Consider the following 16,185-nt stretch of genomic DNA (forward strand, 5'->3'; position numbering starts at 1 on the left):
GCAAACAGATAATTACTTCAATTTAATATTTGTTCAAGTGGATAAGATTGATTCTCTCGCCATTTCATTTTATATGAATATTTTATAATTTGTAGAGTAATTTTTTCTTTGAGCCATATATTCTATTTGAATTATTAATTATTTAAATTATAATATTTTTATATAATTTTTAAATATATAAATTTTGTTTCAAAAGTTAAAAAAATACTAAAACTTGAATTCACATCAAATTTAGGTGCTTAGCTCCTCATACGCCAAAATATTCATATAAATTGGGGATTATATATTTATATTATACCAAACCATTATTTTATTTTAGAGAAATAATAATTTTAAAAAGATTTAGATTTTTTCTTTGATATTTTTAATAAATTGAGACAACCGGGACAACAATGGTTGCATCTTCTTTGTTTGGCTGATAGGCCATGCCAACTACATGTGAATTGTTTCTTATTTTCTTCAATGTTTTCGTGCAAACCCATGACCAACCTTCTGTCCCACTTGTTTTGTTTCTTCTTTTCTTAAAAAACATAGACTTCAATGGGTCCGTGGCGGAGCCATCCTTGTCTAAAGGCCTAGAAAATAATAATAATAATATTATTTAAATCAATATTTTTTTTATGTGTACGTATATATTATATGTTAGAATCTCAGTAGCTTCTACTTGATATAGAGAAAATTTCGCTTAATCATTACATAAATCAAGAATCAATGATGAGTCTAACTCTGATGCAAAATTTTAAAAATTCGAAGTTTAACTCTAATCTTAAAAGTTAAGTGAAAATAACTCACTCGGTCACAACCATGTTAAGCTCTTTTTCTTTTTCTTTTGGTTTATTTTGCTTACACTAATATTGTTACTTCCTATAATATGTAGGATGTAAAAATTATTCACCCTTTCAGTATGTATACCTTATATTCTTTCTTCTTTATAACAAGTCCTTCACTCTGGGTCAGGAATCAAACAGATATGAAAAAGTTTTGCCATAATTTTACTTTTATATTCCCTTTGTTTTCATTTATGTGGCACCGTTTAATTTAGCATATACTTTTTTTTTAAGAAAGACTTCTGAAATTTGTGATCCAAAACAAACTTCAGACATTTGAGTGATCATAAATCATTTCATTAAGGGTAAAAGATAAATTTTAAAGTTAAAGTAGTTTCTGATTATAAAAAGGTGATATTTTCTTTTGACAGAGACTAAAAAAGTAAAGTGTGCCATATAAATTGAGACGAAGAGAGTAATTTTATAGTGGTCCAAAACTTTGCCAAGTGTATTGTTCCAAGGAAAAGAGAGGTAAGTCTAGCTTGAACTGCAATGCAGGTAACAGAATAAAAATGGTTTATTCAATTATTGGACGATTCAATTCCCAATCCCAACTTAAAACAAACTCAAAGATCCTATGAAGAAAAAAAAGACTTTCTATAATTAGAAGAAAATCCCTAAAAGCAGTTTTCAATTCATAAAATTGCTTAGTGCTCCATGTGTTTTGCTTCTGTACCATTGCTAAAAGATCAGATGCTTGTCATCCTTCATGTTATCAACACTACTAAGCTAAAGAGAAAAAAAAAAAAAACTAGAGGTGGGGGATAGTGGAAAATGATTGATTCTAACTCATTTACTTGCTTTTTCTCCTTGTTGGAAATCCAAAAGACCCTTTTGCATGTGACCTAGGAGATTTTTTCCTCCCCTTTTTTGATAAAGGATGGTATTCGGATCAACTTGCTTGTACCTATTATTGACGGAGACAAAATTTCACCTATGGAGTCGTCTACTATATATACAATAAAAGAAAAAATTGACCTTTCCATTCCTCCCCTCTAGCTTTGACCCTGATATTAAGTACCTCTACCAATCAAGGTTTAGGAAAATGAAAAGAATCACCTAGTGCTTGTGACCTAGAACATTCTTTTCAAGATACCTTATTAAACTTGGTAACCATCAATAAAAAAATCTTATAAAGGCAAGCAATTACACAGTGGATTAGAGATCATTACATGGCAATTTCAAGTAAAAATATACAAGGAATTCATTCACCTATATGTGCCAAGGAACTGAAAACTGCTTATATGATATACTTAAAAGGTATAAGCACATTGATATGACTTGAGGGAAAAGGGGGGGAAAGGAAAAGGAGAAAAAAGTGGTAACAAGCTAGTTGGCTACCTACTTCCTTTTCACCTTTGAGGAGCAGGCTTCACAAATGAGAAGTCATCTTCATTCCTAGTAGATTCTCCATTTGGAGGAACATGCACATGAATTTCTGTGTCATCATGATCAATATGTGTAGTTGCAATCTCTGCGTGAGTCATCGGGGTTGTTGGATCATTTTCAAGGTCTGATGCTTCTTGATCGCTGTAGCCCTGAAAACGCGATGAGTGACCGGTAGTTTTGTATCGATGAAGACCAGGGCCTGATGGGTGCACAGGTGAGCTCATTGTGGACCTTGGACTTGCATTACCCAGCGTTCGGGTAGGGGACCTGTCTCCCCTCGCTCCTGTCCGCTTCTTCACAGCCATATGCCACTTCTTTAGTGCCTTGGAGGTTTGCTCATCAAAGATGGATTTTTTCATATGGGATCCCATCTGCAGAAAGGCCAATGCTTTATCTAACTTAACAACAATCATGCTATAAAGGCTAGAATTTTCAGTAGTTTTATGTGGCGAACATTCATCGTTCAACGAAGCAATAGTAAATGTCTATAGTAACATGGCATGAAATAAAACGTAGATACAATTATGCTATTGGTTCGAGAGATGAGATTATGATAGTACCTGAGTTATAAGGGCATACAGCGGAAGAGTGATATAACTGCATAGGAATAAGACTCCCACCCTGTAATACAATGAAAAGATTTGATTCAATGAGAGCAAGCTGGATTCGTGAAGCTTAAAAACTAAGATAATGAATATACCAAAGTGAGTCTCTGTAGCAAGAAACATACCCTATAACAATTTTTGCAATGACCAGCTCAAACGCCTCGTGGAAGCAAGATTTTAGCCCATACTCATACTACAGAAAAAGTAGAATCCTCATCTCTATCATAGTTTTATGGCCATTAAGAAAAAACAAAAAGAATATCTTATATCAGAATATGATCTTTGATACAGGGAGAAGAAACATTACCCATATCCACAGAAAATATGTTATCTGGAACGCATTCTGCAAAAAGTTAAAAGATATATTAACATTAGATAAGCACAAAAAAGAAAGTTTAGCCAAGGGAATATATAGAGATTAAGATATGAAAAGCAATCTATTCCGTGCACCACTTTTGTGATTTTATTTTATGGAAACTATGTACTTGCAAAGAAGGGGAGCCTTGGAATAACTGGCAAAGTTGCTGCCATGTGACCAGGAGGTTACGGGTTCAAGCCTAGAAAACAGCCTCTAGCAAAAATGCAAGGTAAGGCTGCGTACATTAGACCCTTGTGGTCGGGCCCTTCCCCGGACCCTGCGCATAGCGGGAGCTTTAATGCACCGGGCTGCCCTTTTATGTACTTGCAAAGTTGAACCCAAATGACTGGTTTACCAATAACACTTCATTAAGAATTCTGCAAATTGGAAATGCAAACCTGAAACAAGGCAAAATGGATGAGGTGAAGAACCAGTCGTGGTCGACCAAACCAAAAATATTTGTCTGAGGCTTGTACAAGAGGGATTCCTTGAACTACTGCATGTCTCTCTGTGATGTCAAGGGCCATCCTAATCAAAATAGCCTGAAGCTTTGTTCCAACAGCTAAAATGATCTGAGAAGCTTTCACATTAATAAGAATTTCCCCTAAAAGTAACTCAGGAAGATGAACGATGGAAAAGAATCTTACAATCAGAGGAATTAAGGATGCCCAGAACAATGCTTGCCACCCTGCAATGGGTCAGATAATTCAGACTATGAAAACTGTAGTAGGTAGCGACTAAAACGGAAGAACTAAACAATTTCCAGAAATGGATCCGGCCACAGAACATGACTTACCACTAACATTCAGAAGCAAGAAAAGCACAAATGTTCCCCATAAAACTGGACTGCCGGAAAAAAAAAACAAGTAAAAAGCCAATCAGTGAGCAAGGAGATTTATGCTAATTACGCACATGCACACATAAATACGCTGAAAAAATTGAGAGAGCAAATAGAACATCTAGCTACCTGACACCGACAACTACCTTGAAGTCATCCTCTAAAGACCTCTTGATATACTTTTGGAAGTTAAATTTACTTCCAGGAGCTAGATGAACCTGCACAAGGAGGATTTTCAGTTTCATTGGAAACAAAGAATTACCAATGCAGAACAAAGCACAAAGAACGCTCACACTGATGAAACCATTGCGCAGGGCCAAGTAGTCTGACTTACTGACAGACTTGAAAAATTGTCTGAAGAAGCATCCCTGCATGAATTAAGTTGCAACAATCAGTCTCCTTAGCACTAGTTTGGCCTTGTGCTATAAAACTATGAATTCACATTGTATTAATTTCTCACAATGTAAAAGAAGATTGGTATCCTTGTCCAGAAACTAGTATGCGCTCTGACAAAAGATGTCTCATGAGTAAGTCTAAATCTTGAAGGATCTGCAAGTCCCAAGTTGAAAACATAGTGACAGATTCAAAACCAAATGAGCAATAAACACAGAGAGCAAATAACAATCCAAAGTTCTGACTTTACACAACAAGCAAATGTATACCATTTGAAAACTCGTAACTATGCGTTGAAGTCTCTTGCTCCCAACCTTTCCAGCCACGAATCTGGAGAACAAAGTTTCAGGCATTTAGCAAATGGATTTATACCATAAAAGCATCCTAAAATAGTTAATCACTCTAGACAAGTGGTCAGTCCCAGCAACAATTTTGAGCCTTGGTAGCTGGTCAATTATAGCTAGGAGTATAACAGCAGCAATTTTAGGGGGAAATAGTTCGAATGATCCAAACAATTAACTGCCATAAATTATTTGAAGTTGAACACTTCTTATCATACCAAGACCAATTTGTCATGCAACTTAGTTTCCTATCATGTTTGAATGTGTCAACCAAGTAAGATTAGAGAAACGATCCGATATGAAGCAGAAAACATATAGCTTTTAGCATCCTTCCATTAATACCACCGGGTATTGAATCACCATGAAAATTTGATTGATCTTGTGAGTTAATTGAAAACCTACTAAAAACGCAGTCAATACATTCCCGGATTACCTAAGAAGAAGTATAGATGGCAACTAAAGCATAGTAGACGACTAACTAAATAAAGTATATAATGAATTACCTTAAGTCTTCCCAACCACATGGTAATCGCACTGTATAAGACATGAAGGACTGCCAAAAAGAAAATAAGGATGTGTATTTGATGCAGTGCTTCAACAGTAACGAGAGGTACACGTCCCTGTTAGGAATACATTAGATTAGTTTAGCGAAGAAAGGAAATCATGCTGTTAATGCTAAAATGAAGTACCACATAAAAGGTCCAAAATAACGCTGAAAAAGAAGGGCCAGAACACAGTGCTAATAGAATGCAAGGATTCTGCATCTGGTAGAACAACAACTTTAACTTCAAATATTAATTTTACATGAAAGATTTACCCAAAACCTAAGCTGACCTAACAACTTTTAGAAGCTTGTAGTCTAAGACATTTGAAGCACATACATGATGCTGTTTTGGTGGAAGCTACAACTGATCTATGAAGACACGATTTAGTCGTCCACTCTTGTTATATCCACTGCAAGTCACACCCGTTCAATTTGATGGGATGAACAGAATTCTTATTTTCGTCCAGAACAAACTCTCCTTAGCTTATCTATACGCAAGATATAGCTACTCATATGACTAGCCCAAGCATTTCATCATTGAAGTGATGGACATTCAATATTTTAATGAACCATTTAGGTTGTTTCAAGATGGATCTTACCTATATCAGCTAGTTATCTCAATTCTTTCTTCCTATGTCAGACAGGACAACCTAAGAATAAAACAGTGATGGGAAAAAGATAAATGCTTCCTCATCTTCAATTAGGCTACATGAGTCCATCACTTGTCATACAACCTAACAGAATGAAGATGCTTCGTGTAAAATTTCTTTGCAGTTCCTTTTAGTGACGACACCATCTTATTTGAAATGTCCATTTATTTGAATTGAAGCTTCAAAAATCCCAAGGCAGTTCACAAGAACTTTTAGTAGGTTTGCTCAAACTATATCATTGTCTAGGTGAATTGATAGAAGTGAAAAACATTTAGTAATGTCACCATATCTAATTCAAGAAAAGTATTAGTAAATTACCAAAAGCACAACTCTGCCAGAGCCATTTTTGCCATCAGCACTCATTAATACAACTAAATACATAAGTGAAGTTTTACCCATATTATAAAGGGTCATGTACACATTACCTCTTTGCATTTAGGCTCTGCACCAGCCAAAATTCTACGCTCATACCATAAAAGCTTCCTACGGTGTTCCTCCTCCTTTTCAGCATTTTTGTGCACAGCAGGGCATGGAAGCATTGTATCAGCTACACTTGGGGGGATACAAATTCCAGCAATGTAATATTGACTAAATACAAGGGTTAACGAGATGAAACCGAGAATCATCAACTCTGCAATAATTAGAGGATTCAATCAAAATGGAACCAAGTCAACCCTCAAAAAAAATGATAAGAAGAGAACAAAAAATCTTACCGGCCTTAACCTTCTCCAAGGCCTCAAAGAGAGCTTTTTTATGCCTGTCAGTCAACCACTGAGCAAAGATTTCATTGTGTCAATATTAATATTTTCTAGAGCAGTAGTCATTCAAGGAACCAACAAATGAGCTGAGATACCACATCAACTCATGCAATCAAAATAAGTTGTGAAAAGTAAAAAACTTTAGACAACAAACTTCAATATCAGTGTAATATCAGAGCAAATTTGGTTATAAAATGCTGTCCAAAAGCCCAAAAAGGGAAAAAGAAGAAAAAGGAGCAAGTTATTACAATTAAATGAAAGGACGAAAAATGAATCCGAAGTCAATATCATTGATATTTTCTGCAGCACAAATGAATAAGTTCAGAAGGCATAACACAAACATTGAACTATTTGTCACTCTTGTCCCTCGTTTATTGGTCAAAATTAAATAAGACATTTTTCACTTTAAGATAAATGCAAGGAAAAAGACCATCCAATTACAACAATCAGAAAGCGAAGTTGTCCAAGGAACCAATATGCGTAAAACAACTTAAAGGTGCACAAATAATTCCAACCAAGTGAGAAAACCGTATTCTTCATTCTTTTTGGATATGCAACAGAGGAAGCAATAGTACTAAAGCAAATTATCTCGGCAACACACATATAAAGACCAAATCTTTCTTAAAAGCAATAGATTCGATAGTTACTATTACACCAGCAGATAAAATAACATAAACACAATAATTACCACCTCTCTAGACTGGTTTGGCTATATGAATCGTCAGTATCAATGCCGCTTCATTTGGATCCACTCACTCCTTTGTTCAATCATATATCTTTTATGACAAATTAAGGATTCACTAATGGCTAACTCGCAAACAAACACGAGCTCAACGTGAATATCCATTGTAATCCCATGATTACCGCGAAGGAGTGAGTATATACTCCCATAATTCTCACGCTCGTGATAACTCCATCGTGAATTTTCTTAATAGCCAATACACGGTGTGATAGTCAAGATGCGCGCAAACAGGTTCGGCCACCATCATTATAAAGAGGACACAATATTTGGCAACAAGCATCTGAGCAATCAAGAACAGTTTGTAGGTTGTAGAGTTTATAGTTGGAGCAAGAACAAGATTTCACTTCCAATTTGGCAAGGCAAGACTTCCACAGACAAATGATGTTGCTTTAGGTTGCAAATTAAGAAGTCAATTATCAACATATACAGCTGAAAATTAAACCCTTGATTTCCAAAACAAGGAAATAAGAAAGAGAACTACTACAGGTCCCACTTCAATAAAAGCTCTCAATAAAGAACAACAAATTAAGGGTGAAAAAGTAACAACTAATTAAAGATAACATCTTTTCACTAAAACCAGGATCTTTCGCAGAAATAGAAACACAAAATTCAAGAATTGCTGTTCCTTAGAGCAAAACAAGAGGGTCAACGAACAGGGGTAAAGAAAGAAAGAAAGAAAGAAAGACAGTTTTTATCAAAACATACCACGCCAAGTTTGTGGAGAATCTTCTCTAAGGCAATAGATATGAGGATAATAACTGCACAAACACCAGCCACAGCCCAAGTTGGTGTTTGACCAAGTTGCCTTGATGTACCATCACCCCCACCTGCCATTACTAACCCTCAATACAACAAAATTTCACTATCCGAAACACAGAATTTCAGCTTTAGATGTATGAAAAAACTCAAGAAAACAAATGGGTTCCTGCTAAAATCCACAAAAGATTCTGACTTTGGACTCTCAAGAATCAAGAAATTGCAAAAAGACATGCATTTATAGATAAGAAAACTGAGTTGTAAGCAGTCGTATAAATTATGGAGGTGAAAGGGAAGTTTATAGAATTGCTAGTAGTTATGACTTGGTAGGTAGTATCTGACCATCAAGCATAAAGAAAGAAACACGAATTTCACAGATAATCTTTAGACAAGTTGGTATAATTTCTCACGTCGTTGAGAGGACAATAGAATAAGTCCACCATTTTATTAAATCTTTGCGACGGTAGAACTTAAAGAGGGAATTAAAAATTGTATGAGATGTGAATTTCATAGCTCACAATCAATTTTTAATACCTTAAATTACATGCGTTAAATTCTTTTTTATATACTTTATATATATAATATAATTTTTTATCAAAGGAATTCGAATAAATACTCTTGCTCTCTTTTAGATTCACCCCCGAATACTTAATCTCCCCTATTAAGGGGGCTAATTAGTCATAAATTGACATGAAATTAAAAAACATAATCATAACTCGTACGATCTGTTTGAAAAGGCACTTGATAATTGTAATTGTAATTATTATCAGCTTAATAATTATAGAACTTAGTAATTATGATGACTTTTTTTGTCACAATATAATTACAAATGTATTGTTTGGTTGCAAACGTGTAATCATAAGGTAATATTAAAAATAAATGTTAATTATTTAAAATAATAAAAAAATAGTAAAAGTAAAAAATAAATTAAAATGAAAATGAAATAAAAGAAAGAAAATAAAAAATAACCAAATTATAATTACACCATATAATTATCAATAATTCACGGTCTTCCCTTGTTTATTGAAAAGTATAATTAACTTATGTCGGTTATACCTAATTACTTGTTGATCAAATAATTTAAATGACTAATCAAATATGTCAGACAATGTAATTATATCTTATTACACCAAACAAGCTACTATGAAAGAGGCATTTACTACTTGTTAGTTGTTGACTTGACTTACCTTAGTTTATTATAGGAAGTGAAGATCTCCACAATTTGTCTCGTGAACGTGAATGTTTAATGCTCCACTTGGCAAAGCCTAATTAGTGGCGTCAACGGAGAATTTAATACGTACTTATCAGAGTAGTACCGTTTAATCATAAGAATTATTTGTATTTTATTTCATGATAATTTTTAATTTTATATAAAAATTAGTGATTAATCATAAAAATTTCAAATTTCATTTGAAGTTTGAAAAACAGATTATAACATATTGGGATAGTGTAACTTTGTAAGATGGATGATATTCCATTCTATTTTTGGAAGTCGATTTTTTTATGTTGATGAAAACGTGAGAGAATTAAATGGATGTAATTGCACATGGTAGCTGACATACTTCATCAAATTATTAATATGGAAAAATGAAAATAAAAGTGAGTCCTATTTGACCTTTTCAAAATTACAAGACATGGCCAACTTGTAACGTGGAATGTTATATTTTTCGTTTTATTATACAAAAAAGGCGGCATATATATAAGTTTAAATGGATAAGCTCTTACCCCAAGTCTTTTTCTTTTAAAGTTTGTCGATATTATCCTCTAATTTGTAATTTTTATCCTCTACTTAATTTAGATTTTGACATGTTCTTAATAATAGTAAACCATTAACATAAACAAGAATATTAATTAGTGAAATGCATGTTGTTAAAAGGTACACTTATTTTATTTTTTACGTTGTTAATTTCAAGTTGCATGAATCATATCACTGTATACGAAAAAAAATTTAGCCAACAGATTTATTATTCTATCAATAAATAATTTGTAGACAAGTGAAATCTTTTGTCTGCCATAAGCAACTATGAAACTAACCAAATGGATCACCCCCAATATTTTATTTTATTTTTGTATAGAGCACGAATTCTCTCTAAGAAGTATGCCATGTGTCCTTCATAACATCTACATGTTTTTTTTTATTAATCTCAGAAATGCAATGTAAGGCTGCGTACAATAGACCTTTGTGGTCAGATTTTTTCTCGGACTTCGCGCATAGCAAAAAATTTAGTGCACCGAACTGCCCTTTTTTTATCTTGTCTTTATGATGGTATTGTGCATTATTGAACAAATATCCTCTAAAGTAATTTGACATCTTTATTTGACGCTACATTTTCTAAAAATTGATGATCAGTTTCTCTTCAACTACGATCTTTTAGATATTTTTTCTTAATTTTTGAAGAATAGAGGAGGATTGTAATGTATACAGTTATTATTCATATACTTATTTAAAAATAGATTAATTAGTAATTGACTTGCGACTTCAAGTTAAAATTAAAATAATAAATGAATTGACTATGTATACCGTACTCCGATCTCCACCATTTTGCTTATTACAGAAGGATAGTATAAATTTGACTTATCGAAATGGTAATTAATGGTAAGGAAAAATGATAAATTATTTAATTATTTTTGCCCTAAGACATCAAAAAGAATATTCGGGTGACACTAAAAGTTGAGCTCGACACTTTCTTTCTTATATTTAATTGTTTGATATTGCATTTCATTATTTTTTTTGAAAAAATTGTTAGTGCACGAAAGTTAAACATCGATCATAAGACATTTTTATTTACGAAATTTAGGGTAATTGCTAAGTTATCATATATGTGTGCTTTAGGCTATATTACTTGCTTGGGACAATAAGATTTGACTATATATAGTTGTTTTAAACTTTATAGTATATGTTGACAATTAATGTTGCCTTTTCACCAAAGGTGGAGACTTGAATTTGATTGAGTAAAGAAAGAGTAGCAATTATTTGCCTTTTCATTTAGGTATGGACTATTTTATGAAAAGGCTTTTTAAATATATAGTCAAATATCGATAACTATTACTTTATTGTTTATATATTTTTAGTAGACATCTAATAATTCTCTTGATTCTTATTCTTCTTGTGGACTTTGACTTGGTAGAGAATCTAGTTGCCAATTTATTTATTATTAAGGAAAAAAAGATAAATTAATTGTAAAAATTAATTAATCAGTTAAAACTTTGTATTTATAAGACAAAAAAGAAGTCTCAAGTGATTATATTAATCGTCATCAGGTGAACCAGTCAAGAATATGATTAACTGGATCTCTTCGTACGATGTATTTTATGTAGATATTATTTTTCGTTAGTTCTTTTTATAATTTCTTACATTTGGAAATTATTTTAATTTGAAATTCTTATTTTACCCTAAACGTTTTATTTTTGCGGCCACAAAAATATTAATTATGACAGATTTAAAATCATATAAATTTTAAATCTCTTTTTTAAATATTAATTATGACAGATTTAAAATCATATAAATTTTAAAACTTTTTTTTTTTACTTTTTACGCTGAATCAAATATCGCTACATAAATTGAAAAATGAAGAGAATATATGAAAACACGGTATGATTGGAATAGTAAATGATGCATGCATGAGCATAGAAACTTGGAAGATAGTTTGTTTTGTTTCCTTATTTAATTTAGTATACGTTTTGTCGGTAATATAATATGGATGAAATAACAGGTCAAAACTATAATGTTCCTCATGTATTTCCCTTTTTGTTCTTTTCTTTTTGACACAAATTGAAAGAATCGGTCAATAAAGTAATTTAATTTATTTTTCAAGAAAATCAAATATAAGACAAAAGATCATGAATTTTAATTCATAATTAGACGCATTCCTAAAATTAAGACAGACACGATATCTTAGGAATTTAGTCCATTCACATACGTCTAGTAAAATCAAAGGTGACAAATGCATGATGAAATAAGATAAAATTGTACAGAGTCATCCATTGAAAAAGGTAGAGTATATGCAAACTCAACCGTCATAACGATGAAGTGAGTTAATAAATAGATTATTAATTGTCCAACATGTTGCTATGCATGTTTGAATAATTATTGGATTGGACTGCTTCATGGATTGATTTTTGGGTTAGCTTTTATCACGAACTGCTTCGTAACTATGTTACAGGAAATTACACAAGATGTTCCCCAAAGTGTGGTCTTAATTTTGTCCCATAATTATTTTTTTTGAAAAGCTTCATCTTTATATGTAGAACAAATATACTTTTGTCTCTCTAATCCTCAAACGTTTTTAAATAACTCATCTTAGCACCTACAGATTAAATTTTGTCTAATACAAATGATCTAGACCTCTATTCATAATTATATCCTAGATTTTATTGAAATGAGGCCACCCTAAGTTATTCTGTTCTTGCATCATCAATATCCTACAAGCTACTGAAGTAGATTTCACAAAAATAAAATAAAATTATATTCCAAAAAGGTCAAAAATATCCTTGAACTATACAAAATTGAACATAAATACCCCCAATTAATAGTTTGATCTAAAAAGCTCTTGCCGTCAATAATTTGATCCATACATAGCACCCAAGTTGGCAAAAGAGGGACAAAAGTTGATTGTCCATGAGCACACTAACAAATGAAAAGATATTGCAGTCATTAATAATATGAAATTCCTCTCTTAAACATACCATCAAATATAGTTCCAACACAGCTCTGTATCTGTTCCACTCTATCAAGATCGGAGTTATTGTTCCCAACACAAATGAAAACAAAGACATCAGGAATAACGAAAAATATCGTAAATCACTTTTGATTCTAATATCCCTATTCTTACACTTTCTCTTATGTGGGGGGTGAGGCGAGAGAGCATCAAGATAGCTCCAAATTCATAAATTAAATAATAACTTACTCTCGCAAGCCTTGTTATTCAGGAGCCGATTCACTGATGAGGGCACTATTGATGATACATCAGTATCAGCAAGCTGTGAGTTGCAAATACATTATTCAGAGAACATGACATGACATTTAAGCAAGAACATAAGCAAGATTCCATGAGTAAGATTAGAGTTAAATGGAGGAGTAAAATATGAGAGCTAGTTAGTGTCGATGGACTAACCTGTTGAATAAATTCTAACAGATCCACATCAGTTAGATTAACTCCCAAAATACACAGATCCACATCAGTTAGATTAACTCTCAAAATATACGGAATATGTATTATAAATAAAACAATCATTTTCTTATGAAACACATGCAAGAGAATTTTGTTAACTAGTGGAGTATTTCCTAAAACAAGAATGATGTCATGAATGATTTTCCAAATTAAGTTGGAAGCTATTCAAGCTTCAATGCCTTATAATTCAAAGAGAGAATCTCTAGCGTTGTCTTGTTAGTGATGGTATTAGAACAAAAAAGCTCTTCCTTTAGACGTTACAATTCGTAATTCACTTTCTATAATTAACCCAATTAAAACATAAGACAATGCGCACAAATGACACTTGAAAAGCTTAAACCCTCAAAAATCCTTCTTGCTTTTCAACAAGATGGAGCACAGAACTGATAACTGTGCTATTGATACCTCAGAATGGAATAACTAGCCCGAGAAAAAGTGCTTGTCATGTTTTGTTTTCTACATTTAGACAGGCATATATCCTTCAGAGGAAGGAATATGAATGTTGAAGAGGATAAGTTATAAAGTGTAGTAAAGGGTTTAAGAATGTAGGTGAGCAATCTCTCCCAGCCCTTGTGTGTTTATACTACTCAGCGTAGCTTTATTCCCAATAATTCCTAATCCCAATTCTTATTTCCTAATAGTTAACGTGACTTCCTAAATCCTGTATTAACAACTACAATCAATACTATAATACTAAGACTCATTTGCAAATGGTTTACATGTACTTAACCATTTTAATGAATATATGACAGAGACAAATATTAGAGAATGTTACCGCAAGAAGTGTGACATATGTTGGTTGCTTGTGAATCAGATTTAAGTTCCTGCTTTAACCAAAACATAAAACTTCATGCTCAGAGTTAGGTTCAACTTTAATGAATGTTGCAAAATTTAGTGCAATGGATTCTGGTAAATGGCAATTTTATTAAGTTCCACAGACTGGTTAAAAAGGGCAGCCCGGTGCACTAAGGCTCCCGCTATGCGCAGGGTCCGGGGAAGGGCCTGACCACAAGGGTCTATTGTACGCAGCCTTACCTTGCATTTCTGCCAGAGGCTGTTTCCAAGGCTTGAACCCGTGACCTCCTGGTCACATGGCAGCAACTTTACCAGTTACTCCAAGGCTCCCCTTCTTCCACAGACTGGTTGTGTAATGAAAATCTAAACAAAGATAGTAACTTACCTGGCAAATGATCTTGAAGCTTGTGAATGAATGTTGCAGATCCAACCCCAGTTTTGAATTTGGTCAGCATAGTTTTTTTGAGAAATTAGTACTGTTGTATTCTTCAGCATTAGGAATGCTGGCCACCATTAAAAACATGTTACAGAGAAAGTGAACTCTAGCTTTACAAAGCTCCCAGCATTTGGTCAGCATAGTTGTGAAGTAATTGGTAACCAATTTCAGGCATGACCTGCAAAAGCATAGTCAAAGACTCAATATCAATGTTACCTATTATAAAGAGTCCCACAAGACTCAAATTCAATGTTACCTATTACCAAAATCAACATACCAATTCTTGCTCGGAATCAAGATAGGTTGTTGTCCTCATTTTTCCAGATAGGACCTGATAATTCAATAAGTTACAGACTCCAAGTACTTGTGGGATTTCACTGGGTATGTTGTTGTTGTTACATACTCCAAGTTGAAATAACACGTCAATGAGTTTTTAGACAATCATTACCTTCTCACACTGTTCTTCCAAACAAATTTGCTCATCTGCAACATGCTGTAGAACATTACAATTAGCATAATGTCTAATGAAGATAAATGCTAGAATCAAACAAAATATCATTGTCCTTGACTATATAATGCAGATAACTGAGTGCTACATAGTTATGCAGAAATTACTTTTTCTTACGTGGCCAACAAATATTATACTATTTAAGCCGAAGTTTATGCTGATTTATATTTGCTACCGAGTCCAACCAAACCATCCCTAAGAGAAACAATTGTTTAAAATAAATGCATTATAAGGAATTCATGAGAAACCATGAATGGCCATAATGGACTATGTTGAGGCAAGAATAGTCCTGATTAATTATAGCAAGTGTTGCGCCCGCCACCGACAAAATGCAAGATGCAATAAGTGAAGTCCATACTGGAAGGGGTAAAAGTCCATCATCTTAACAAGATAGAGAAGTTGCAAAAACATCCGAGATATATCTAAGGTACTCAACTGTGATCTCTGGATGGAAGTCCCTCCATTGTATCCTAGAATTAAAAAACTGAGTTTTTGTTGGTGCAAATTCTGAAATTTTTAATAAAAAAATGTCAGACATGACAATTCTATTACAAGATGGAATTTGAAAGAGACTATGTGGTCAAGGAGACTTAGAAAGAGACATTGTAATCTCTAATGCTTTCAGGATTAATAAGAATGCAGTCTAAGATAATCTTGAAAAGTGGGTGAGAGAAATGAGGCTAATTAACTGAAACATGCAGTAGAAAAATTCAGCTCTTATTCACGTCAGGAACAAATGGCAGGAATGGTTTACCTTCTTTTGACACCCCATCGTGTGTACTTGTGCACTCCACTAGAGCTTGTAACCTGAAGAGAGAAACATCAGGTCGTGTGAGTTACTAACATATTTGATTGAGATAACATCGGAAAGTGAGCTAATCCTCCCAAGAAATTTGATAACTTTACCTTTCATCAGTTAATACACTGTCAGCACAACTTTGAGTAGAAGATTGATCACACTGATGGGACGATTGCTGTGGAAGTCTGAGTAGCTTTTGCAGAATGCTGCAGTCTCCGTGCAGCTCTAGTTTCTGCACAGTGGAAAAGAACATTAATTGGTTGCACCATCTGATG

The 16,185-nt window shown here is 33.4% G+C and overlaps 2 protein-coding genes across 3 annotated transcripts; both read right to left on the reverse strand.

Annotated features, from left to right (window-relative positions):
- Positions 1-1,937: 1,937 nt before the first annotated feature.
- Positions 1,938-8,629, reverse strand: LOC129872935 (MLO-like protein 8). 2 transcript variants are annotated; one of them, XM_055947890.1, is made up of 15 exons: positions 8,151-8,629; positions 6,659-6,716; positions 6,371-6,576; positions 5,255-5,371; positions 4,680-4,740; positions 4,478-4,566; positions 4,311-4,385; positions 4,147-4,235; positions 3,976-4,025; positions 3,827-3,867; positions 3,578-3,751; positions 3,129-3,164; positions 2,947-3,014; positions 2,777-2,837; positions 1,938-2,587 (listed from the first exon to the last, which is right to left on the reverse strand). In XM_055947890.1, exons 1-15 carry the CDS (start codon positions 8,277-8,279, stop codon positions 2,180-2,182), a joined length of 1,662 nt encoding a protein of 553 aa, XP_055803865.1. In that variant the 5' UTR covers positions 8,280-8,629; the 3' UTR covers positions 1,938-2,179. The 2 variants fall into 2 exon arrangements, with proteins under 2 accessions (XP_055803865.1, XP_055803866.1); XM_055947891.1 differs by lacking the exon at positions 8,151-8,629 and adding an exon at positions 7,395-7,894.
- Positions 8,630-12,644: 4,015 nt separating this feature from the next.
- LOC129871956 (uncharacterized) lies at positions 12,645-16,185 on the reverse strand. The gene is made up of 8 exons (XM_055946778.1): positions 16,018-16,185; positions 15,866-15,918; positions 15,548-15,618; positions 15,052-15,096; positions 14,881-14,934; positions 14,553-14,781; positions 14,148-14,196; positions 12,645-13,181 (listed from the first exon to the last, which is right to left on the reverse strand). Exons 1-6 carry the CDS (start codon positions 16,161-16,163, stop codon positions 14,716-14,718), a joined length of 435 nt encoding a protein of 144 aa, XP_055802753.1. The 5' UTR covers positions 16,164-16,185; the 3' UTR covers positions 12,645-13,181; positions 14,148-14,196; positions 14,553-14,715.

Source organism: Solanum dulcamara, chromosome 11, assembly GCF_947179165.1.
Source record: "Solanum dulcamara chromosome 11, daSolDulc1.2, whole genome shotgun sequence".
NCBI classification, from domain to species: Eukaryota; Viridiplantae; Streptophyta; class Magnoliopsida; order Solanales; family Solanaceae; genus Solanum; species Solanum dulcamara.